This window comes from Zonotrichia leucophrys, chromosome 15, assembly GCF_028769735.1.
Source record: "Zonotrichia leucophrys gambelii isolate GWCS_2022_RI chromosome 15, RI_Zleu_2.0, whole genome shotgun sequence".
Classification (NCBI taxonomy): Eukaryota; Metazoa; Chordata; class Aves; order Passeriformes; family Passerellidae; genus Zonotrichia; species Zonotrichia leucophrys.
In genome coordinates, this window is record NC_088185.1 from 7,666,807 (window position 1) to 7,692,177 (window position 25,371).

The 25,371-nt window shown below is 38.3% G+C and overlaps 1 protein-coding gene across 4 annotated transcripts in view; it reads right to left on the reverse strand.

The window, feature by feature from the left end:
* The window catches only part of LOC135454405 (septin-2), a 33,746-nt gene that overhangs the window by 4,749 nt on the left and 3,626 nt on the right, over positions 1-25,371 (reverse strand). For all 4 annotated transcript variants that reach the window (XM_064726464.1, XM_064726463.1, XM_064726466.1 and 1 more), the window contains exons 2-12: positions 24,056-24,107; positions 22,886-22,985; positions 21,388-21,474; positions 20,674-20,797; positions 16,173-16,307; positions 15,584-15,701; positions 12,182-12,283; positions 11,221-11,366; positions 10,135-10,218; positions 9,154-9,211; positions 2,609-2,702 (exon numbers count right to left, since the gene is read on the reverse strand). In XM_064726464.1, the coding sequence (XP_064582534.1) occupies positions 2,634-2,702; positions 9,154-9,211; positions 10,135-10,218; positions 11,221-11,366; positions 12,182-12,283; positions 15,584-15,701; positions 16,173-16,307; positions 20,674-20,797; positions 21,388-21,474; positions 22,886-22,985; positions 24,056-24,082 (1,050 nt within the window). In that variant the 5' untranslated portion in view covers positions 24,083-24,107 and the 3' untranslated portion in view covers positions 2,609-2,633. The remainder of the gene's footprint in view (positions 1-2,608; positions 2,703-9,153; positions 9,212-10,134; positions 10,219-11,220; positions 11,367-12,181; positions 12,284-15,583; positions 15,702-16,172; positions 16,308-20,673; positions 20,798-21,387; positions 21,475-22,885; positions 22,986-24,055; positions 24,108-25,371) is intronic.

Below are 25,371 nucleotides of genomic sequence, written 5' to 3' on the forward strand. Positions count from 1 at the left end.
CCCCACTCCAAAATACACCTGAAATCAGAAGTGGGTATTTCACATATTTGATATTAACACATTTCATTACCCTATTGTTTATTCTCCAGCTCTTACCTATAAAGGTCTTCATACCATACCACACCACACCCCACTTTTCCCAAAATACCTGAAAACTGGGCTTTATGTAGGGGAAAGTATTTTAAGAGACTTTTGAGGAAAACACAAAAATTAGGTATGTATCCAAAATAAAAAGAGTGAAAATATTAATTTTTACATAAACTCTCTGTTTATAAAGTCACATATTTTTCTCAGCACAAAGTAAGGGTGCAAAAGAGCAATGGGAGGAGAGACTGTGCTTTCAGTAGGACAGGTGATCCTTTAAAGTTCCTGTAAAACTAGAACCTGAGAGATGTTCAAGATAAACTGTGATAGAACAAAAAGATTAATACCAACTACATTTAAATTTGTTGGCAGTTTGGCTCTGTTAACCACTGTGTTAATTACAAGTTTCCTGGTTTCTCTAGAAATAGTGATTTCAATAAAATACAGCAAATAAATCTGATGGGAATGGTGGAGGTTGAACTCATCACACCTCCTAAGTTGCAAAGTCAGTTCACATGCATGAGAGAAACTCCCCCAAGGCTAAGCTCTGGATGAGGATTCCCTTCCACATGCAGCCAGGATCACACAGCAACACCCTGCTTTAGGAGGACTGCATCTCCAGTTCTGACTGCACACTGGCCAAAAAATTACTCTAAAATAAATCAATCTATCACTCTCTCTCTCAAGGGTAACAAAACCAGAAGTTCCAAAGTCTTTCCTAAAAGCAATCTATCAAACAATCATTTCCACAGCAGCTGCAGAAATGTAGCTTAGCAAATTCCAAAGTAACAGCAGGACCTCCATGTATGAGGATCTCATTCAAATCCTTCTCAGAATCATCCATACTCAAGTATTTCAGCCCAATTAACTTCACCTCAAGATTTAGTTCAAATCACAACAAGATCATGGGAACACTTAAATCTGCACAGTCTGCTTAACAAACAGAGTGGTGCAAGCTGCACTCCAGATTAGCAGAGTGAGGGATCTACAGAAGAACATTTCCCCAGGACAGACATGAGCATGCTCAGAACTCTGTTTACTTAAGTAGCCATGGCTGCAGATTCAGCCTGGGACAAACCATGCTCCAGTTCCTTTTTATAAAGGCCATATCCAGTATTGCCAGAAGCAGTGAAACACAGGGGATCATTTCTGGCTAACCATTAATGGCAATACTACATCCCATCAGCCCTCAGACACTGATTGCACAGCAAAGGCAGCATCTAGGAGCTGAGCAAAGAACTCTGAGTATATTTGTACCCCTTGCCATCCTCTGCCCTGCCAACAGCAGCTGTGGACAAGGGTAGATTTATGGTGATTTTTTTCTTATTGAGTATCAGTTTGAAGGTGCCATGTGATTAAACATGATTTCTAAATCCTACAAGGAACTGATCTCCTTAGCAAAAACCAGTAACAATAATTTACACTAAAAAAGCTTTCCTACACTAAATAACCATTTCTACAAGTGGTAAGAATTTGGCCACATGACAAGAAAGTCAAAGTGCAAACTTGGAACCTTCAATTGAGTCTATAGTATTTAACACTATTGAACAGGCTGCAAAATGACCAGCTCCTGGCTGGACAATGAGAGCTTTCTGCCAGACACTGCTTTCATGTACACCATGTGGTCAGCCACAGAATTATCCTCAGTGTTTAGATTTCCAGCTCTGGGAAAACATTTCTTAGTATGGAAGTTGGAAGACATGATGTGAAGACTCCTCCATCTGCAACATTTGGAACTGTGACTGTAAGAAACCTGAGACTGAATTACTGAATTCCCTTTAAGTACTTCACTTAGAGCTAACAGTGCCCATACCAGTAAAACCATCAATTTCTGCTTAACTGAGAACCCAGGGAATAAGTTTATTTCTTAATGATTTTTTTCTTTTTTTATGTAAACAGGAAGACTGAAGGTTCAAATAAAGGCAACAAAAAATCTCCTTATTTTAGGCTTGGAATGTTGGCAGCTGACACAAGGTCATAAGGGATAATATAATCCATTTTATTCAAGCTTTACATTCCACAAGACCAGCAATCACAACTAGAGTATTAAACTGAAGTATTAAGCAACAAGGGTTCTCATATCCTTCCATTTTTTGTTCTTGCATTTAAAAGAAGAATTCTACCAGAAGAAAGAATGAGTATGTGCTACAGGAATTTTTTTCTTCACTCACTCTGATCTCCCCTAATACATCAGACATATCAAGGGAGTCTCTATTCAGTGCACCTGAGCAAAATTCTGTCTGGCTCTTTGAGAAAACTGTTAAAAACTTGGCAGCCTCCATTAAATTAACTTTCTGACTAGCTTGTGCTAACAGAAGCAAAGCCTGATGATCCAAAAGTAAGGCACTGAAGAGAAGGATTTAGAGGTCATACAAACAGCTGGAAGATAACACAGGCATAAATCTTTTCTAGTCTATCATGACATCACTTTTTCCTATTAAGTACAGTAAATGCAAGGACAAATTAACAATAATCATTGCCAAACTCTTATGTAAGAGGTGAAAACAAGTCAGAAAAGCAATACCTGATGCATCCAGCTGTTAAGCACCTTAGTCATCACCAGGCTTCATCCTCATCTGGGCTTGCATCTGGGCAATCATCTCCTGCATGCGGCGCAGCTGGAAGAGAAACACACCCAAGTGTTCACAACAATTGCATGGGAAGAAAATCCAAGAATCCTTAAAATCCAAAAATCCAAGAAACCTTAAAACTTTTTTTTCCATGATAGAACACAGATGCTATTTTCCTCTTCACAAACTGGAAATATTCAATAATTCACATAACTGACTATTTTGGTTTTCTCTATCTCTTATTCTAGAGTTCAGTACATCTAATTTTCACAAAAGATTTGTAAGAATACTTATAAGGAAAATTAAGCAATAGAATTCAAATCTTTGGAAGCCAGCTATGCTTGCAGACTCTGAATCAACATTTAACCCATCATAAGGAAAGCATGTCCTGCAGGTGTGCACAGAGCTACACCTGAGTGTGGCAGCTTTGTTCTGATACAGTTGCTCAAAGTGTACAATCATGTAGGAACACTCATTCTGTGAGTGTCAGAGAACTCTGCAAATTTTTAGCAGCAGCACCAGCCAAACATGAAAACAAGATTTAAAAACTATTTCAAAAGAGAAATAGAAAGTTGTTTATAAAATTTGGAACACTAGACTAAACATATTAAGCAGCAATATTTTTTACATCTAAACAATTATTTTTCCTGGAAAAAACTGTTTGCTTAAGGCATTTTCTTATAACACTTAAAAGTTAGTTTCCATTTCATAAAAGGCCACTTATATATAATGCTTTGTTGCTGGCTGTTTTTTCAAAAAAAGAAAAAATATTAATCAAAACAAATGTTCCTAAGACAGAAGAAAGAACACTAATATGGATTTTCAAAGTACATATGCAAATGCCTCTAATTTGCTTTACAAATTACTGGATACTTCCTTCCAAGTGCAGGTGGGGAAGTTCCACATACAGAACTACAAGAGTCCCATTTTACAAGGTGGGAAGGAAATGGGCTGCTATTTCCATGCACATGGTATAACCTATGAGCCCACCTCAAACCAGAGATCATGTAAAAATCTGAGGCTTGTACAGCAATTTCTCTTTTTTTTTCATTTAGTAGAGAAGTGCTTTCATTCATTTTCAGGTGGGAAACTAACTGAAAAATCACTCTGTCTAAACAATTCTACTCTATTTTCATCCAGTCAAACACATTAACCTTTGTGATACTTGTTACTCCACCAGGTCCAATACAAAAGAACCTGAGACAAATGCTTGAATATATGAATGTAGTGTTGCTGTTGTTTTGTTTAAAAAATCCAACAAACCAAAGAAACATCACAGAACAAGAAAAACTAACTGCAAGTGCCTATATCACTTTTTCTTGCCTGCTCTCAGATCCAGATTTAGGAAAAAGTAAGAAACAGAAGATTAACTAAAGAGTAAAAAAGATTGCAGCACAGCCAGCAGTACCAGAGCTGCCTAAAACTCACTGGCTTGTGGACTTATCCTCTTGCTGCAGCAGCACAGGGCTCAGAGAGGCTAAGTCAGGTTCCTGTGACTGCTGCAGAGATGCCCTCTGATAAAAGGAGATTCACACAGGAACAGCATGAAATGCAGCTAAGTCTGTGAGGATTATTATAAATCCATCTACATCTTTCTGCTAAGTGCTTGAAACAAAAAACTTCTGATCAAGAAGATGGCAAAATGTTGCAGGAAGGAGGAAGAAAAAGCAGAAAGTTCCCAAAATCAGTGCTGGATTGATTTCATGATACAAGAAAAAAGAAAAGCTTCAAAGATCAACTTGTAAATATGTAAGACACCTGGTCTTTTGAACTGCCTCCCTGCAGATTTACCATCAGAATAAAACTAGCTTTTTGTAAGCTCTCCTACTTGAGCTTTCCCAAGAGCACTCCAAGCTGAGCCATGAAACATTCCCAAAATAGAAGCCATTCAGTAATCACAGGGGGAGATACTGCTGCACACATATTATGGTGATTGCTCAAATGCAGAATTCTGCTAATAGCCAACATTATATTTTAAGACTTAAATACAGCACTGAGAATTGCATTTTCTTAACTTTAACTGATAAAAAATGCCCATAGCACAGAATAAATCAGATGCTGCATATGACACAAATATAAGGTAGCCCAAAAGCCCCAGGAAACCTACTCTGCTCTAACATTAAAAGATTTTCCTTTTCCATCCTCACGTGGTGTTTTTGAGACCTACTGGTGAAGTCTCAGTCTTTTCCATTAGGCAAGGAACGGCCAAGTTTCTGAAGCTATTTTAGAATAATTCAGTAGAAAACCTGTCAGGCACAAGGCCTGTGAAAAAAACAAGGCACATTGTTGTCAAATTAAGAAAAGGGAACTAAGCTCTATTGTGCTCAAGGAGTAACCATGCCAGTCTCTACAACAATTCCACTTTGAGTAGAGGACAGGACACAAGAGCTGTTCCTCCATGATACACTACAAACAAAACCAGCTCATGTTCACCTTTCTGGACCTACTGAATAGACAGAAAAACCTCTGCTCTTCATAAAGGAGAATATAAAAGAATCACACCAAAGACTGAAATTGATGTCATGTCAACATCTTCATTCCCTTTGCTGTTGGGGACTGCAAGCATCAAGGGCAGAAAATGGCTTTGATCTTGCTCAGCAGAGTCCTCTCACTTGCAAGGGCAGCATTGATATATTTGTGTTCATCCCTAAAGAACAGATGCTACAACATGACAGCACAGGGCCAATGCACATCATGGGTGGAAGGAAGCTAGGAAACAATGTTTGGAAATCTGTTAAAACAAATAATTCCTGTAAATTCTCAGATAACAAAAGGCAAAAGAATAAACATAACCTTGGTATAAATGCCCCTTAGTTTACTTATGTCAGGTCTACAATTTAGTTCAAACAATCATGTAACTACTGCAGCAAACCAGAAAGGAAACAAACATTTAAAATGAGAGCTAAGGTTACAGAGTTAAAAGTGAATCATAGATCTGGTTAACAGAATCCACACCTTTTACAGAAACCACAGACACAGCTCTGCTGTACCTACAGAATTTCACCTCAATACAGACACTATTCCTGTTTAAACAACATGAACAACTTCTCAACCAACATGCAGGTATCACAGGAGCAGAAATATTAAGAAATTAACAGTATTTACTTCCCACTGATATATTTCCCCTCTACCAAGTCTGATTATTTCTGCCCATGCCTTTACATAAGAAAGGCATAAGTGAAGACACTGCAAGAACAGGGAAGATGGAAAACTGCACAGTGGATTTTCTAGTGAATGTTCCTGTACGAGTTCTTTTGATTAAAAATACCTTCATACTTCCAATACCAAAGAACACAAGTAATTTTGTTAACTGAAGACAGGAAAAAATATTCCTGAAAATTTGGAAATGGGGTTACCATGAAGATAAATGTCTTCCACAGGACACATTCACAAAGAGCAGAAGTCACTCACAGCCATTGATCTGTGCACACACTGCTCCTTCAAAAAACAGCTAAAAACAACCAAAAAAGCAATTGCTCAAAGAAAAAGAACCAAGGTTTTGCACTCTAATTCCTCAGAGATTCCCATTGCAAACCGGGGTTTTCTTCTTAGGAAGTTCTCCAGGACTAAGACTGCACACTTCACAGGGCAAGGCTGAAGCATTCTGCCCCCTGCACTGGGCAGTAACATCCCACAAAATAAATTAAACTTTAGACCTGTTTTTATTTCCCTCAGGTCTGCAGGTCTTCATCAGCAGTCATGCTGTCTCTTCCCATGGAAGTTTGTCCCTTATCTCCCCAGACAATGCTTTCCCCGAGCCCAGCAGGGGCAGGCAGGTACCTGCACACACCTGTCCCATCCTCATCCTCACTGGGTCACTGCTGCCCCCAGCCTGGCAGCCCCACTGCTGCTCCCCCCCCGACTCCCACACTGACCCAGGGCTCTTTATCCCATCTGCCAAAGGGTTACACACATTCAAAAAGTGGAAAAACAGAGAGAAAAACAAGTTCAACATTGTGTTCGTTCTACCCTACAGAGCCCACTGCTGACCAACTCCACTGAAACAGAAGTGTGGAAAGATTTACCCAAAGTCTCAGGGTAGCCCACTGGAGAAACCCAGAGGAGTTTATTCCTTGCTGTTTTCATGTAATCACAGCCCTGACATTTTTCTGGAAGTACTACCTGTCAAAAACTTCAAAGATTTTTATTAACAAGATGTCTACAGAGTAGGAAAAATATGGCACAAAACTACAAACTAAGTTTGTGCCCACTTACACTGTAACATCAAAATAATCTGTTCTGCATCATATTTACTGTAACGAACAAGAATATCTTTATGCCTATTTTCATTTTCCAGCTCTAAAAAAACAGGTCATCCCCTGCAAATGAGCAAAAGCAAAACCAGACTAAGCAATAAATCCAAAATGACAGATTAGCAATCAGAAATTGGCTGAACTGGGGACCACATCCTTTGGCATAATAAAAGACCATTTAGCAAAAGTGATGCCTTGATAAAGATGATCCTGGCACTAGTTCAAGCATTCATTCCTTCCAAGGTTATATAAACCTCACCAAACTGTAAATAGAACATCAAGCACCGTTACTGATGGGAATGCAGAACAGGAGGGGAAATGGATATTTGTTTTCTCTGTGAAGGCCATGGAATGCAAACCCATTTCCTCTGTGCCTCTTTCCTCCACAGATTTTTCCCAGTCTGAACCTTAGGGATGATTTAGAGATGAAGGGACTTCATACCAGCTTATCTACAGAAGATTCAGCAAAGCCTCTTGATCTCTTTGGAACAATAGAATGCAGAAGTTAAAAATGTATTTGTTTTTTCAAGTTCTAACCTAATCCCCTGCAACTTCAGCAGCAATTATTCAGAGATGATTAGCCCCAGAGGAAACTTACAAAAACTGCCCCCTGAGAATTTCAAGATTTCATCCCTTTAAGCCAAGTTATATAAAAGACACATTACATATTTATATACTGGTCTATTTTGACCACTCTGTGTCAATGCATAAATAGAAAAAAAACCGTATATAATATATATATAGTGCCTGTCATATCAACAGTTTCCAGGGAAAATATTTATAGGAGACTTTCTTCAAACACATGTCTTAAAACAAATAGTTCTACAAGGATACCCAAAATTCTACCTAACTATTAGGCATGGGCAATTTACACAGTTCAAATAACAGGAGAAACAGTTATGACTTAAATTCTTTATGTCTACTTGTCTGCATGGAATCATGAAGGGAAAATAGAAAAACAAACAATCTTTTCAAAAAATGCTCTTGACTTTCTGAAGCATTCAGTGCTGCTGGCTATCAGCTGATGGGCTCCTGCTGCTTTGCACATGCCCCAGGAAATGGAGGCAGTTAATTTGTGTACAGAACACTTGCAGAAGTTCCACTCTTGTATGTGCACAGTCATCAAGTGTGCTTGTGCAGCTGAAATGCAGTTATATAGTGATAAATATGCAGCTCACTCAATTTCCAGTAATTCATATTATTAACTACTAATTATGGTGATAATCAGCTGCTTCTGTATTTCCTTATAGGAAAATTTTTTCCTATTTATAGCAGCATGCCAGGGTTAGCCAATAGCTAACCAGGGTCAGCTATTTTTAAATATGGATGCTATAAGGGAAAAAGGAAATGCATAGACCAAATTAAATTTCAAAAATTTCCATGTATGGGAATCAATTTTCCACCTCAGAAACACAAAAAACTGTTTGTAGTTTTTTATTTTTTATTCCAAATCACTGCACATGTGCAATGATCGGTCCTGCAGTTATGAATGTGAATCCAAGCTGAATTGGATAAAAGAAGGATAAAGAGAAAAAACCCACTATCTTGCAATTGGCACTAAGTTTTCACACTGCAAGCAGTATAAGCACTGGTAGCATACTGCTAGAATTTAAATACCAGCCTAAACATTTCTGAGTCTACAAATTCAGCATTAAAATACTAAGCTAAAAGGCCTAGCAATAACTTGGAAAGAGAGTGAGAAATCAGAGTTTGAAAACACTGATTTCATAGACTGACAGGCACAACAAAAATACTATGATGTAAGTCAAGGTTAAGATGAAAAAACACATGTATTAATTATATTATGGGATTTTTTAATCTCGAGAGCCTACTTCTACTCCATAGCCACAAGACATAAGAACAAATTGACTGGTAATGTGCTTGCAGTAAGCACCTGCACATCTGAAATGACATGAGACTGCCAGTCTATCCCATCACAGCACCCAGCATGTGTAGCTGACAAATATAAATTGATTTCAATACCTAAAATAGCAAATATCCTTATGGAAAATTAGCAGCCAAACAGGAAATGATAAACATTCTGTCTACAACCAGGAGTGCACACAGTCCCTCCCATCCACAGTGCAAGTGACTATAAACAAAACACTGCAAGGGCCACTTGCATGGTCAGGTTCTGCCTGTCAGTTTGCACAACTCCAGTCCTACCTGCCACAGGCAGCAGCTGATGCAGAAATTGGAACCTAGCATGGCTTTTTAAAGAACCAGTTTTAGAAAGCTCCTCTTACCTCAGCCTCTTTCTGCTGGAGGATTCTATCCTTGTCCACCACTTCCTCTTCGACAGGCCTATTGAAGAAGAGAATGCATTGACAGCATAAAATACAGAAGTAAAAATCTCCGAGAGCAGATTCAAGACTCATATTTCAATTAATATAACATCAAAGTCTACATTCTTCCATGTAGAAGAAGGGCAAATTAGGACATTTTAAAAATCATGCTGCCCTTTTGTAAAAGGCCATCTTTACCTCTCCTGCTATTCACTCCCCATTTCTTAAATTTTCTTTACTGCGATATGGATTTTTTTTTTTTTTTGCAATTTACTTTAATGAAGAGATTTCCTTCACTATCCATCTATGGTACAAAAATCAAATACTAAAAAGCTGTGTAGGCTATTTCATTTCTTCTTTAACATCAAAATGCTTTGCTGAATACTTGAAGAACAAGTGAAATGCGGACAAAAGTAAGTTTCTATCCAAAAAGATGCAGCAAAGGCAGTTGTGGATTTTTTGCATTAAGTTGCCAAGGACAGCCTTGCCAAGAATTAAAAAAGATATAAGAAACTCTATAAAACACACAAATTATCAGAAAACATTGTTTGGTCTAAACTTCTCTCTTTAGCTACACATGAAGGAGCAAGAGAAGCAATACATCCCTAAGCAGACAGACTGGGGCCTATTTAAATTTGCCCACTAGCATTCATTTTCTTCAAGCAGACATCATTACATAAAACCTATCTTGCTTGCAGGCACCTTCTTCCTGCACATTCCAATTAAAAGCATAGAGCAAAAGGGATTTAAGCTGCTTATAAGCACAGCACTTCGCTATATATTACTCCTCTTCAAGAAGAGCATTTCATACAAATTTCAGAATTCCACAGATTGAAATCTCATCAGTAATAATTGTTTACAGGTGGGATTGGTTAGGAGGAAGAGCAGATTCCCTGTCAGTGGGCAGTGAGAGCAGCAGAGCCCAGGGCAGCCCACACTTACTTGCCAGTGCGTTTTAGCCTCTCGGAACGGAAATTCTCGTAGTGCAAGTCTTGGGTCACCTCCTGCAGGTCCTGCATGTGAGTCCTAGAACATGCAAAGGGCTGTTGAACACTCAGCAAAGCAAAGAAAAAACACTCTTTTATCTTCTGCTTCTGTTTTATCTAACTAATGTATTTACCAGAAAATTAAATCCTTACAGACCAAGCCAGCCAGAACTCTGCTTCCAAGTTCATTGATCTTTAACTCATTCCTAAGTGCCCCACCAATATCATTCAAAGACCCAAAAGATGCTGTCCTCCTCTTGGTCATTAATTATTTCAGATGAGTTGTTTATACCAGTTTTTGCAGTGTTAAGAACTTGCAAAGACAGTAATTCAGAAAGATACTTTAATTCCAAAAGTATTTTATTACACTTAAGTGCTGTCAAATATCATTTGTAACTGGGAACTAGGTGGAGCTGCTTGGCTCGTACAGCTGCTGAGATTGCTTAACAATTTCAAATTGCCAAGAAAAAAAAAGGAAAACCCACTTGCTCCCAGTGCCCAGCAGAGGGCAATCCCTGCCCAGTGCAGACCCAATTTGGAATGACACAACGGAATTCATTTCCAACAATAGCAAAACATCGTTTTTTAAAAAAATCACTTCAAACCATTTACGCAGGCAGAATATCCGTATCGGCTAAAATCATAACGGGGTGGGGTGTCATGCTTAACAAAGGATTTACCCTACTGCCAAGAAAACTGCACTTTGCTTTTGGAATATTCTTCACTTTGAAGAGTATTTTAATGGCCTCTCTGCCCCACCAACTGCACTATAACAAAACTTCAGTTGGTATGTTCAGCCATCAGATAAGTTTACATAAGGCATAAAATCATCACATATATCTGGGAACATAAAATATAGAAAATACTTTCTGAATTGAGAGATCAGAGGGTACAGCAGAAAAACAAGCTGCAGGGGACTAAAATGCAACTCTATGCTGGCATCAGGGCTGGTTTTAAATTAAGGAGTGAAGATTGCCATAGGTTTGTAGCCATTGTGCAGTGAGGTCAGCACAGGAGATGGGATCACGTCACCATTACTCACACCAGCATTGTGCGCAGCTTGAGGAAATCATTGTGCTCTGGATTTTCAACCTCAACAACTCCCCAGGGGTACAGGCGGCCTCGGATTTTTTTCCCCTTCACCTCAATAAGTTGATTGGATCCAATAACAGCAAAGGGAATGCTAGCCTAGTCAAGACAGAAAAAACAAGTTACTGTTTTGATTTTTGGCTGGTTAGTTGTTGTATTTTGCTTTGTCTTTCTTTAAAGAAAGCACAACGATTCAAGTAACAGGCAAGAGAGGGGGAAAAGAAATGCTGACAAACACTCTCTACTAAAACCCTCTCACTTTAAAAAACCAACAAATCCCATTTTAGGCAATGGAACCTCTCCTTAGGAGCACCTGTAGCTGTGTTTTAACTGATTTGTTTTAACAGAGGCCCAGAAGGAAATGACGCCTCACTTTAGGAACACTCAACTGTTGTTCAAGTACAGTTTGGGCATAATGTGTCATCTGACATAACATCATGCATGGAGAACAGCCAACAGAAACATACTTCAGATGCAGAGTGAAGTAGCTAGAAAGAGAATTTCAGACACATTCTTCAAACACCTTTGCAAGCACAAAGAGGAAATTACTTCAGTAAAACCTTGATTATCTGCTTTAACACAAGGCAAGTTGTTAATTAGTACAGCAACTATAACACCCACAATCTCTCTCCTTGCTCACATGTTAAAACGTTTGAGTCAGAAAACAGACTGCAAATACTAGTTCAAGGTGAACAGTGGTTTACAGTTAAAAGAGGAAAGAAGAGAAAGTCATGACACACTACACTTGGAATTCTGATGAAGCAGAGACTGGAATAAAAGGGATTATAACTCAGGGTCAACACACAAAGGAAACTGAAATTTTCAACACATTGTGAAAGGAATAAAGTATCGTTAGGCATGTTGTAGACTGAAGAACTACAGCAGCAAAATTATAAACTAGGAGTGAAACTTGCCTTTAAAACTCTAGTTTGTTCTTTAAACTCCTCATCTTCATCAGAATCTGCATCAGGGAGCTGATAAATCCTAATGCCATGTTCAGAAATCTCATCCAGAACCTGAAAGTTTGCAAAAAGGAAAGAATAATACTCTTACTTCATTGAAGAGGTATTCAGTTTAAAATATATGAAATTGATTAACTAGTCTGTCACAAATATTCACCTGACTCAGTGTCCAAATTGCAAAATAGCACAGACTTGAAGATTTTTTTAAAAGGCACAACAGACAAATGTATTTTTGGAAAACACAGCAAGTAAATAATTTAAAAATGCCAGAAGTTTTACAAGGCAAATACAGAAGCAAAGTGAGGTTAATATGAAAAAAGAGAATTAACAAGAAGGAATTCATTAGTGACAGAATCAAAATCATTCACCCTGTGTCCAAGTATATTTTTGTGCATTTCATACATTCAAAAATGTAGAAGACAGTGCCTAGTGCCTCTTGAATCAAAAAAGATAAAAGCTTATTATCCACTTTCACTAGAGAAAGTAATTGAAAAGCCACTAAGAAAAAGATCCTGTTCTTAAACGGTTTTCTTTGTCACTAATGTCTGAGGGTAACATAAAAAATACAGTATCTGTATTCCTGGGCACATTCTTTTCCTAATGAAATCACTGCAGGGGTGAGCAGCCAGCATTAACTCCAGGCCTTTGGCAGTTTCAAAAGGTGGCACAAGTCAATTCCTGTTTCAAAACCAAAGAGAATGTTTCTGCTGCCACACTTCTGAGTACACTTAAATCAGCTCTTGTCACTGCAGCAAATGCACTGACAAGTTACTCTCAGTAAAGGAAGTGTGGTGGTATAAGGAGAGAATGAAGAATGCTGAGATTCCATAATGACTCCCTCCAAAGGGATCCTGGATGTTTCAGCAGAATAGGGGAACTGTGCAAACTTCCTAGAGCAGTGACTGTAACCCCACCAAGAGCACCTGGACCGAGCAGCTGCCCTGCTCAGTGCACTCTCAGCACAGACAAAGTGTGGGCAAATTCAGGGAGAGTTTTGAAGTAATGGTAAAAATATTCAGAAGAGCCTCTGTAAGGACTTGTGATACCATTATTGTGTATATAACTGGAAATTAACTTGGTAGCATGAAAACAAGTAGACTTTAAATAGAGAGGTCTTCATGGGCCTTCTCTGAGTATTGCTGGGTTCCTCCATCTTCCGTCATGATGGCAACTGACAGCTACAGAATAAATGAAAATTGTCCAACCAGAACTTGGTTATTTAACAGGTGTTTAAAAGAAAACAATTCTCCAGACCATCGGCAGAGGAAAGTCCATGCATGAGCCACAGCTGTTCCCTGACATTGTTTTCCTGCCAGGTACATAAACATCCCCCACACTCACACACGCACTGAGTACCACGAGCCCCCACCTACACAGAGAGCAACATTTTATAGAGAGAAAAGAAATTTGGGAGAAAGTGTTGCCAAAAAGTAAATAAGACATTCACAAAATGACATTTAAATCCATGGATTTTGTTACTATTTTGCAAAATGAAAGAGAGCTGAACTGTCACCAAATGCCAATAAAAGATGCACAGCTGGGATGGGTGGGGCAGCACTGCAGTTCGATGCCTTTAAGTAGTTGCATAAAACAAGAAAGCACATTTAACCTGGCTGAGATCTTTGAGATAAAATGCAAGTGGAACAATAACGGGAAAGCCAACAGCAAGGGGTGCTAGAATAATATATTACAGCTGTTAAACCTAGTGCTTTCCTGAAAGGAAAAAGAATTGCAATAAAAACAAACTGTATTTTATGCTCCTAACAATGAAACAGCATTTTGCTTCTTCAAATCTCAATTTTATTGGCCTCAGAGGATTCTGTGTTCCTAAAGATTAGCCTTCCCATGGGAAATTAAAAAAAAAAGTCAAAATATTAGTTCCCCTCTCATGAAGTCATTCTTTTGAGCATGTTTCCTTAGCACCCTTGCATGGCACAGCTTGTGAAACTGCCGTGCATTTCTTCCCACTCAAAAGTTTGAAAAAATAACTTTGAATTCCAGAAAGCCCAAACAGGAATTACTCCAAGCTGGGTTTCCTTTGCAAGCACCACAAGCTAATCTTGCTGCTTAATCCATAGCGGCAAAACAAAAACATTTTACTTCAGATTGATGGCCAAATGGCAGAAACATCTAAAAAAAGTAAGACTTCAAGCTGCGTCAGCAAAGCAGGACTTTGATTCCTACTCTTGATTAGAGACTCTGTTGGCCAAGATGCTTTGAGTTAGAACAATATACAGTAGCTTTGATTTTCAAAGCTTTGGAAGCACATTATACATTTGACTTAATATAAACTCAGTTTGCAGAGTGACCTTTGCCAGCAGTATAAAAATAATGAAACTTGTTTACCTGCTCCCTAACCACTCCCTTAGACTACAGATGCCCTTCTTCTTGTTGTACTTAGCAGTGCATAAATGTGGTGTCCATATGTCTAAGTCCAGACTGTTTTAAAGATCAGTTAGTTAAAAGTTAGTTAAATTCCCAGTGAATTGCATTTTTAAATAATTAATGTTCCACTTAAATGCTTCCTTCAAATCTTTCAACATCATTTTGCTCCCAAATGCTGAACCAAAAAGTAAGCAACTGTGAATACTGAGCCTGAAGTACACTGCTGAAAGGGTGAATTATGGGAGCTTTATAAAAAGTGGCAGCTCCACAAACAGTGTAGATAAAAATCTTTCACAAAGTCAGTACAGTAACAGAAAAGGAAAAGCAATAAAACCTGCACAATCAGCCACATTTTTGCTTTATGATTTCCCTATGAGTTCCTTCAATTTGAAAGCAGTGCACCTGTCATTACCATATAGTATTTGTGGAGGAACAAAATTAAAGTTCAAGAGCTGGGACAGAATTTCTCCCAGCAAGATCCAAAGGTGGTTCTTGTCCCAATGAACAGACTTTCTAAAATTTCCTTCCTCCTTTCACCTGGTTCACCATGAAGCTGCTCATTTCTGTACAAGTATCTCCTTCTCTTTTCAGTGGATCTTTGCCTGCATTGCAGACAAGGTTCATACAGTCACACTGTCCTCACTTTTAACCTTCTCAAGAACTAAGGGGCACTCTGGCCACAGCTCTCAGACATCTCTGCTTCTTTCAGGATTGTCTGAACCCCTGTTACAAACAGTGCTGCTACTGGGTGCACAGCTTTGCTAAGATACATGAAGCCAAGAACAGCCACATTCTTAGCAAGTGTAACTGGCAAAGCACATCAGCCTTCAGTGAAGCCTTCCCACCTCACACTTCCCCAAGATCAGGTCCTCGGCCATATCATTTACCCCTCTTCAATTAGAAATTACTTTGTATTTGTCTTTAAATTGTATGGATTGCTCTGTTCTCATGATCAAGTGTTAGACCTACTCTTCTCTTCAGCCTCTCCCTCTCCTTCAGTGTCAGGGTGTCAGCCTTGGCAATCACAGGGACAATGTTGACCTTTCCATGAAGAGCCTTCATGAACTCCACATCTAATGGCTTCAGTCTGCCAACAAGCAGGGAAAAAAAAGATTTAAAATAGTCATGGAGTCTTGTGTTGTTTGCTTTATAACAGACCAAATATATTAAAAATTATTTATTTCAAGTGTCAACATAAACAGTATTTTCAGAATAAATTAAGCCATTAAACTTAATGCCTTTGCTTATCAACTTGATTGTGCAAAGTTTAAGTTTTAATTACAACTGTCTCTATATAATGAAGTGGATGTTAAAAGCATTTATGTTTCTGAGTGATAAACAAAGAAAGGCAGTACTGACTGCCTTGAAACAATATTAAATGCAAAAGGGGACAAAGTAAAGGAGAGCACTAATCTCCATGGACTGTTTTAATTGCACTAACTGAGAGGTTGGGGACTCAATTAACATTACTGCTAAGTTACCAGTTCGAGTAATGAAACTTATGATCTGTTATGAAGGCACAACACCCTAAAGTAGAAAAGCTCAAGGTTTTCCTTACCCGTGCCCGAAAGGAGAGATGAAGTAGAAGCAGCAGTGCACTCTGTTGTCGATGATGTGGCGCCTGTTCAGCCCGCTCTCATCATGGAGGTACCGCTCAAACTGGTTGTCAATGTAGTGGATAATTGTTTTGAAGCTGTGGTATGGGAGGGGGGAGAAAGACAGGCATCTTACATCAGCTTTAAATAATAAGGAATCAGAACACTACTGTTACAGAAAATTTAACTTCCTAGCATTTTATCCAGTAAAAATATTTTTTACTGAGGAAAAATATTTTGATAATGCAAAAGGGTGTTTTCATAACAACCACCAAGTGTCAACTTATGCCTAGAGCCAATTTCAAGTGTTACTCTGTTCACTGGATAAAAAGTTCAAGTGCAAGCTCAGAAAAAAGCACTTGGTGCTGAGACAACACAGGAACAGAAGACTGAGGATTTTTCTGCTTTTTTTTCTGGGGGTAGGGGCTGAAGATTTGTTTTTAAACTGGTTGATGAATGACATATCCCGGATATCCTCCTGATTTACAACCCTGACCCTAGAGCCAGGTTTCTATAGTTACCTCTGAAAATTCTGGTATTCTGTTAGAATTAAGTACAAATACATTTGCAAGTCATGCACTCAAGCATCACATGATTTATTAAGCTATTTTTGTTACCTTACAGAATTCTTTTCTGTTGGCAAAGGAAAAACCTAATAAGTTCAAGGCAATTTAAAATATTCCCTACAAAGAAGTAAATGAGCACAAAATCTGAACACAGATTAATCAGACCCAGAGAGCAGTGACCAGAGAGAAAAGAAAGCAACACATAACTAAGAAGATCATTTTAAGCTATTCCACAGCATGCAGACACCTGCAAACACCATTTATATAAAAGGACACTTTACATTAGGTACTGCAGGGGAAGGGAAGGAAACAGCTGACGTAGATAAGGTGAGGCAGATGATTGTGTATCATGAACATGTCTTAAACTACTTGAGAACAAACTCAACAGAAAGCTTGAGAAATAGGAACACCCATATTTCTGTTGCTGAGAAAACACAAACTTGATGAGATACATTTAAGGAGGAAACAGAACAGATAAAAGAAAATTAATAATTTGGAAAATGAACACAGAATGCTGGCAAACACTGCAATAGGCAGCAACGTTTTACCCAGGGCTGCATGGCTGCAAAGGAGATAATAAAAGAAAGTAACAAGAATGATGGAAGAGATCCTGGAGGGAATTTGATTCTCCAAAGCTAACTAAGCTTTTGAATGGAGAAGGAATAAATCCACAGTACAATATAAACACACACATTTACATCATTGCAAGATTTAGCTATTCTAAGTCATATTACAGAAGACAAGAAAGCAAAAGATGGAATTCATTGGGGTTTGACCTTCGTGCTACTCATTAGGAAACAGCATCTTAAAACCTAAATGTGCTGAAACACATCAATATGGCTTTTGTTCCTGTTAATCTTCAATACCTCTCTTAGCTGGTAAAAGGTACTAGGACAGAAACCAAACACTAACAATGGGAGAGAACTGTCACACATTTCCCTGGCAATGCCATTAGTTGACGTGCAGTTTTCTAGGTCTAATTTTCCCTGTAAATACGGTGTCAGTGTCCTGTAGCTCCTGACTTCCGGGAAACACCTGGCTCACACCACACTGTGTCATTACATGGGAGACAGCACATCCTGTATTCTAACAGCAAACAGCACAAATGCTGCATTTAAACCCACTGGGGAAAATGAACAATATTATCAAGCTGCCAAAACCTATAAAATATAGCCTTAGTCAGTTTAAAAAAAAAAAAAAGCAAAATAAGGAAGAAAAAAAAATTTAGGAGCAGCCAAAGAGCTGAGAGCAGCTATCAAAGAATGACCCGTGACACTGCAAGCAAGATGAAATAGAGTGTGATCAGCAATATCTAACAAGTTCACTTGTAGTCTGTTTTTGTCAACCACTTTTTTGAGGCCAGATATCAAAGTAAATCTGAGCCTCAAGCAATTTTTTTCCTCCCTTGATTAGATCCCCTCTGTTCTGATGGAAGATGTTATTTTAAGGACATGCTTCTCTCATGATCCCAATGTACTTATGCATGGAAAGACTCTGAATGTGTCAAACCTCCCACCACAGAGAATTTTGCTGTTCTCCAAACACACCCCTAAAGTGATGCCATGAGCAATCCTAGCTGTGGGTCTGATTCTAGAATACAGAACTCCAGCCTGCACTAAAGCTTCACACAGAATCTTTAAAAAATCATCATGGTTAACTGTGCTTCACCTCCAACTTACCTTTCATACTGTTTTAAGTACAGTAGCATCCAGAAAACAAGAATTACACTACTTCAGAAAGTGTGTTGTACTAAATCTATAACAAAGCATTTCCCAATCCAACACTGCTGGTTTTCCAATCCTATCCAATAGACCTCCTGGACACAGTCCTACTAGCACAGAATCCTAATCAGCACTTCTTCTTTGACATAAAATTCATAAAAATTTACCTCAGCTCCCATCCCTGAAAGTCAAACTCTAAAATTTAGCCCTTTCATCAATGCACAGAGACTAAAAGCCATTAGGGAACCTACTCAGGAGAAAGATATTTGAAACTCTCCCAGCAATTGCTACCTCCTTGAGACACCGTGCCACTTTATCTGTGTTCAAAAACAGCCTTAGTAAAATCTGTCACCTCAAAAAACAAGTAGTCTGCACAAATTACAGCCTTCCCAAAAAAAGGGCTTTATAAATCTTGGATCGTGATCAGCACTATCTACTGGTGAACCATGATTGCAGTAAATGCTCCTGAACACAAACATAAGTTCAAGAACATGAACTTGCTCCTTCCTCTGAACTAGCAAGGAAGGAAGGTGGTTGCTCTGGGTTAGTCTTCACTACAGCTCAAAACAAAGAGTCTGCCCATCCAAGTCCCCAAGACATCCTGTAAAGATTAAGAGACTTTGTCAAAATGACACTTGCCGTGGCTGAAAACCTTTTCATGTGACATAAGTGGACTAAAGAGATACCATTAACTGCATCTTTTTATTTTGTAAGATGTAAGTACTATTTGTTCCTGTTGTGTGTTTGATGCTTCAGGTTTGTCACATAAAATTACGTATAACCTGTTCTACTCAGCTCTGAATCACCACAGAATGATTCTACTCAGAAAACCTCCAAAGAGAAAGGGGAAAATCTGAACACGTAGGTCTCTAAGAAACATCTGAGCAGAATAAACAAAGGGCATTAGAACACAATCAACAGGAAGAGCTCTCTCTAACACAATGCACAGGCTGCAGAGCCTCAGCTCCAGCGGAAGGAAGCTCTAGTCAACAGTGCACAGAATAAGCAAGAGCATGATGCAGCCCAGAAAGATGCCTTTGTGTTACACCAAAAGTTCCATTTTTTTCAACTTACTAGAGTAGGAAAAGTGGGAGGAAAACAAAAATCTCACTAGAACTTCACTTTCAGACTTTCATTTAGTGTGTTACAGAACTTCACTGCCTTCACTTTTGCTGTGTTCCTACATCTACACCATAGAAAGAAGAGAAAAACCATCTGATAATAAGAAGAGTGCAGATACATCATTCTGTCACTGAAAGATTGCAAAACATTCTATTAGCATTATTTATGTTTATTTATCTGCTATTTATCTATTTCCTGTCTTTAAGTAAAGGACTCAAATCAACCTGTATTAGCTTTATGTTGCATTTCTCTGCTCAGTGATCCTTGTTTGCCTTGGGATTACCACCACCACAAATAAAGTGTCAACAGAATTAACAACTAAATAAAATAAATATTGTTGGCACTTGTTAAAAGACAGCCATATGAAAATTCAAAGTTTTAAGCCACAGAAACTAGAAGCATCCCAGTAAGGATATCTAATCTTCATTTGAAAAAATTCATCGGCTTTCCACAGTTAAAGAGAATTGTCTGAATGTGATTATTTGGAAATTACATTTATGAATTTAGTTCGTTACAAATTGCCCCATCCTCTCTAGCTGCTTTACAGATTTCTTTCTTCATAATCATTATGCTAAAGCAATTATGCATATTTTCCAGTGTATCTACTGACAATTATTTCATTCATTAAAGATTGTCATTGATATTTAGGCCAGAGAGAGCCAAGTGGTAATTTCATCATAAAAAGCCACCAGTTCTACCCAAGTTGCTGGTAGTACATATAGAGCACAGGGAACGAAAAGAACTGTCTTAAAAACATGGAAACTGGATGGGCCAGAGACACAGAAAGTAAAAGACAAAAAGTTTCCCCCCACCAGAATTTTGTTTGATTGGAATGGCCATAGAGACAAAAAGCTGACTGCAGTGCTCAGAGAAACTTTTTGAAGGAGAGGCTGTTAACTTTGAGGCAGAATCATAGACACACCCTACAAAACTTTTAAAAACATCAGAAGTGGTTAGAAAATTGAAATTGGAAGTTGTAGAAAGCACCAGACACACTAGAATAGTGTTTGTGTAAGACACACACTTTATTAACAAAGCAGGGTTTCCACACATACCAGTCCTGGCTGTTAATGGCATCTCCATATCCTGGTGTGTCAACTACAGTTAAACGCAGCTTCACCCCTCGCTCCTCTATCTCTACTGTGGAAGCTTCGATTTGAACTGTCCTCTCTATTTTCTCTAAAATAAAGGAACATTTGGATTGTTATTTGCCTATCAATTCCTGCAGACACCCCCACAGGAGGAACTGCAAGCTCGAGTGTGTTGTAACCTGCATGACACAAAATATTTTATCAAAATACACAAAGTAGTAAGCAGAATTTAACACCATGTTTTTGTAAGTAAACAAGAAACAAGGAACTAAAACATGGGTTTACTTATGACAATATGCAAAAATAAAATAATAATACTCAGAAGCTCAATAGATTCTTTGCCAAAAGGTTATTTACACCTCTAACCAGGATTTAAGGCACTACAGGCAAAAAGCAGTGAGAAGAAATGGGGATTAGAACAAAACCACATTTAGGTATATATTGATACCTAAAAGGTTTGGGAGGTGTTTTTTTTAATAGCAGCTGATAAAGAAACAAAAGCTGTCTTTGAGAGGAAATCTAAATAAGAAAATAACAGCTCAACAAAACATAATTTAGAAAATTTAAATACAGCATGACAAAGTGGTGTAATGGGTAAAGAATGAAGCAATATTAACTGAAAGAACAAGAAATATTATAGGGTGGAGTGTGCTGGAGGAACTGCAAAACCACATTTACCTGCAGCTCCAGGAATGTAACGTTCTGGATAAAGATCAGTCAGGAACAGACTGTTAATTAAAGTGGATTTTCCTAAGCCAGACTCACCTACAAACAAAATAATTCAGGTTATTAAGCATATACACTTTTAACTCCAAGATTTTTAAAGCACCTTGTCTTTCTCCAAGCCCACATTATGGAGGAAAAATAATTTGTTCATCAGGATCCACCCTAGCTTTTGATATAAAAACATCAAAGGTTCAGCTAAGCACTTTGAAAACACCGGAAAAACAAGCCTCCAGTGTTTTCATAAATGTAACATGAAAATTGTAAGTTTACTGTAACAGATGTCACAATAAAGCTGAAAGGTCATGCAGCACTTGGACTATAGATCTAGAGATAGCTCAGTTACTTGAGGGAAATTACAGTTTTTGTCTTTAAACTTACAAAATCAGAGCTCTAACTCTCCTGCTGAAAATTTCTGAGAGCTTGAAGGTTTTCCTAAGCTACAAATTGAACCTGGAACACTGCTGGGAAGACAAATGTGTAAAGCAATTCCAAACTAATTGTCAAGTTTTGCACCCTTACACTTAGGCACATATAGGTTCCATGAAACTGAAAATCATCAAGCAAATTATTCAAAATTCAGCTGAGAAGTTTCATAATTCTGTAACTTCAAATGATACAAATTTTGTCTTACATTTAAGTAACAAAGTTAAATGTGTAAATTTAACTACTAAATCTGAGTTGCAAAAAAGTGCTTGTTTCCTAACTCATGGAATCAAAGGAGCCATCATTCAGACCAACTGGCCATATTATTTGAGATGAAAAAATTATTTGTATTTCTCATCACAAACTACATGACACAAGAACTCTACAATTATCACAAATTACCTGTTTCTCTCACAAACACTGCTGAATGCTGTCACCAGGTAATCCCAAATGGTACTACAGAGCACATTCTCATTTTTCACTGACTGCTACAAAAGGGTAACTGTGGACTCCTTTTGCACATGCAAACCATTAAACTGATTTAATGTAAACATAATTCAACATCACTAGGAAGAGCTTTGTGCCTACAGGACTCCATCAAAGGGACTCAGAGGTGCTCACTGACAGAAAGGCAAATTACAGGTTTATCTCTGACACCAGAGTGAGTCAGTACAGAACAGCAGAAAGCTCAACAGCAGCATCAGCATTTCAACAGCAAGACACTCACTGGTTGCATTCATGCCTTCAGTGGAGAAACAAGAGAAAGATTAAACAACCACCCCTGTCATCTGACAATGAATCAGGAATGCCAAAATGTCCTGTTGGCTCCAAGTCATCATCTTCAATCGCTATAAATACTCCCTCCTACTAAACATGACAAAACAGTGACAGATGCAATTAGAAAGTGTATAGAGGCTCAAAGCTTTTTCTACTGCTAACAGTCAATTGCTAAGCAGGAAGATGTACACATCTATGTGAAAGAAATGTGGTTGTATAACAGTCAAAAATGCTTAAAGAGCTCACTTACCAACCACCATGAGTGTGAATTCAAAGCCCTTCTTCACAGATTTCCTGTGAACCTGGTTGGGCAGATTAGCAAATCCCACATAGCCTGCCGAGTCGGAAAACTGACAAGAAAACAAAAGTTGAATACAAATGAGATCCCCTTCCCCCTAAAAAGCTGAAAAAGAGTTTACTTGATTCTACACAATAAAGTGCAGGGGTATATAAAGCACAAGGAAGAATAGAGAATGAAACCATTTTTGCTGCAATAGCAAATCAGACCTTAAAAAGGCTCATTTACCAAGCAGGCTGATATAAATAGAAATCAGATAAATACCTTGAGCTACACAAACAAAGCCTCTCCTTGGATAAAATTAAAATCTGCAGGATACACTATTATTAATCTTAAGAAATAAATACAGCTCCAAATAAAAAATACTGTTCAAATTTGGTGTCTGCTGCTACTAGCTTCTATGAAAATGCATATGCTTACAGGTAAAAAACAAGAACATTGTACTAATGGGGAATTACTGAGATACAATCACACAGAGATGTATCTTTTGCTGCTTAAGTTGTTCACCTATCTTCACAATCTTTGACTTCTAACACAAAAGCAGGAAAAAGAAACATGCCTGAAAAACTTATCAAAGAGATTTGGGCTATGAACAGGGCAGTCTGTTAAAGCATCTGTTACCCATTGACTGAAAACCTCATAGGAGCCTAAATAAGAATTGCAGCCACCTGATTTGGGGCCCTGTGGGCTATCTGGAACCAAATGTCTTCACAGATGAGTTTATGATGAGAACAGGTTTTCTACAATGCCATACACTTCCAGAGGTGTGGAGGGAGACAAGGGAAATCACTTAAAAGGTAATTACTTATTTGCTACCAATCCTTTTAAACCCCATCCAGGTGGGTAAAAACATTAGGAATGAAGGTTTGTCACATGAAATTTCCTTAGGTGAAGGTACCATTTTAACTTTGTAAGGAGAGACTGAATGTCTGGTGAACACCAGAAAGTCCATCACTAGGATCTCATACAATCTCTGTTAACTAAGCAGATCCTTTTAAGAAACACATCTGAAGCAATAAGGTATCATTTATTCACAATTTCAGCACTTCAATAAAACTACAAATGTTTTCAGAAGTTCAACAGATTCCAGACAAAATATTGGCTATGCAGCCATCTCTTTACCTTTACTTTTTCACCGGACTGAGACATGTTTCTTCACTTCAAGTTTCACTCACTGGAAGAAAAAAAAGCCATAGTGCATGTTAGCTGACTTGAAGATTACATTACTTTTAATTTTGAACTGATCACATTTTATTCTAGTAAAATGACATGTCACATACTCAAGGATTACCAGAACAAACAAACCATAATCAAAATGTCTTCCTTCTGAAATAAGTCACAGGAGTACTTAATTTAAATAATTAAAAATTTCAAAACAGAAAAATTCCTTTAAAATGCAAAATATTAAAATTTAGTATCATAACAAACTTTCAGCCATCCTGTCTTTGTAGAAGGATAGTTCACAGATAGGCGAATGTAATGCAAATGTTGTCCAAACATTACATTTGAGAATTATTACCACATCCAAAAATTCTCATGAGAACAGGACACCTACATGATTCCCAGGTAAGGGTCAGAACATGACATTATTTTCAGTAACATCAAAGTGCTGTTGCTGAACAGGACACTACACTTGGCTAACCCATGTTGGACACAAAAATTCATGCCAGGGTGAAGGACTATCAAAAGAGATTTGTTCCTTAGTTTCAGACACCCAGAACAGCTGGACTTTGGCAAGCCCTTATCTCTTGACTCAAGGATGTTAGCTGTGCTATAGATTAGTTATCAGGGCAGGAGCAAAGCCCTTTCATTTCGAGCAGCCCCAGAGCAGGGACAGGAAACGCAGAAGCGGCAGGAGCACTTCACAGCTTGCTTTGTTGACAATGCAGCTCTTGGCCTGGAAAAGTAGGGAAGTGACCTATGCAGGCACCTGTGTGTTCAGACCTTCCTGTTGGGTAGCAGGAGTCATTTTAGCAGGATACAGTCCAGTTTCTGACACTGGCACTTTGACAGTCAAATCCTGGCACAGTCCAAGCTCTGGACTGAAGGAAAAGTTGAAGTTAACATAATTGCTGCTTGGAGTTCTAAAGAAAACAGATCTCCAGCTCCCATGGTACTTCATTTGCCCTGCAGCAGGCATTTCAAATCCTGGCAGCTGTGCAGGTACCACCTACTCTGTAAGCAAGGAAAGTTGGGTTTTTTTCCTCCTCCAACTTTTCCCCCATATCCAGCTCATTTGCTTACACTAATGAAAGCCCAATGCATTCATTGCCTGGAAAATAGGGAGGTTCTCATTCTAATCATCTGTCAGCCTCTAATTGTGTATTCCTGAAAACATTCTGGAAAGCATCCCTTAAGAATGGTTTTGAAAACCAGAACTTCTTTTCCTTTGACCAGTAGGCAAAGGCTCATTCCAGCCTCCAGCCAGCCACTGTCAC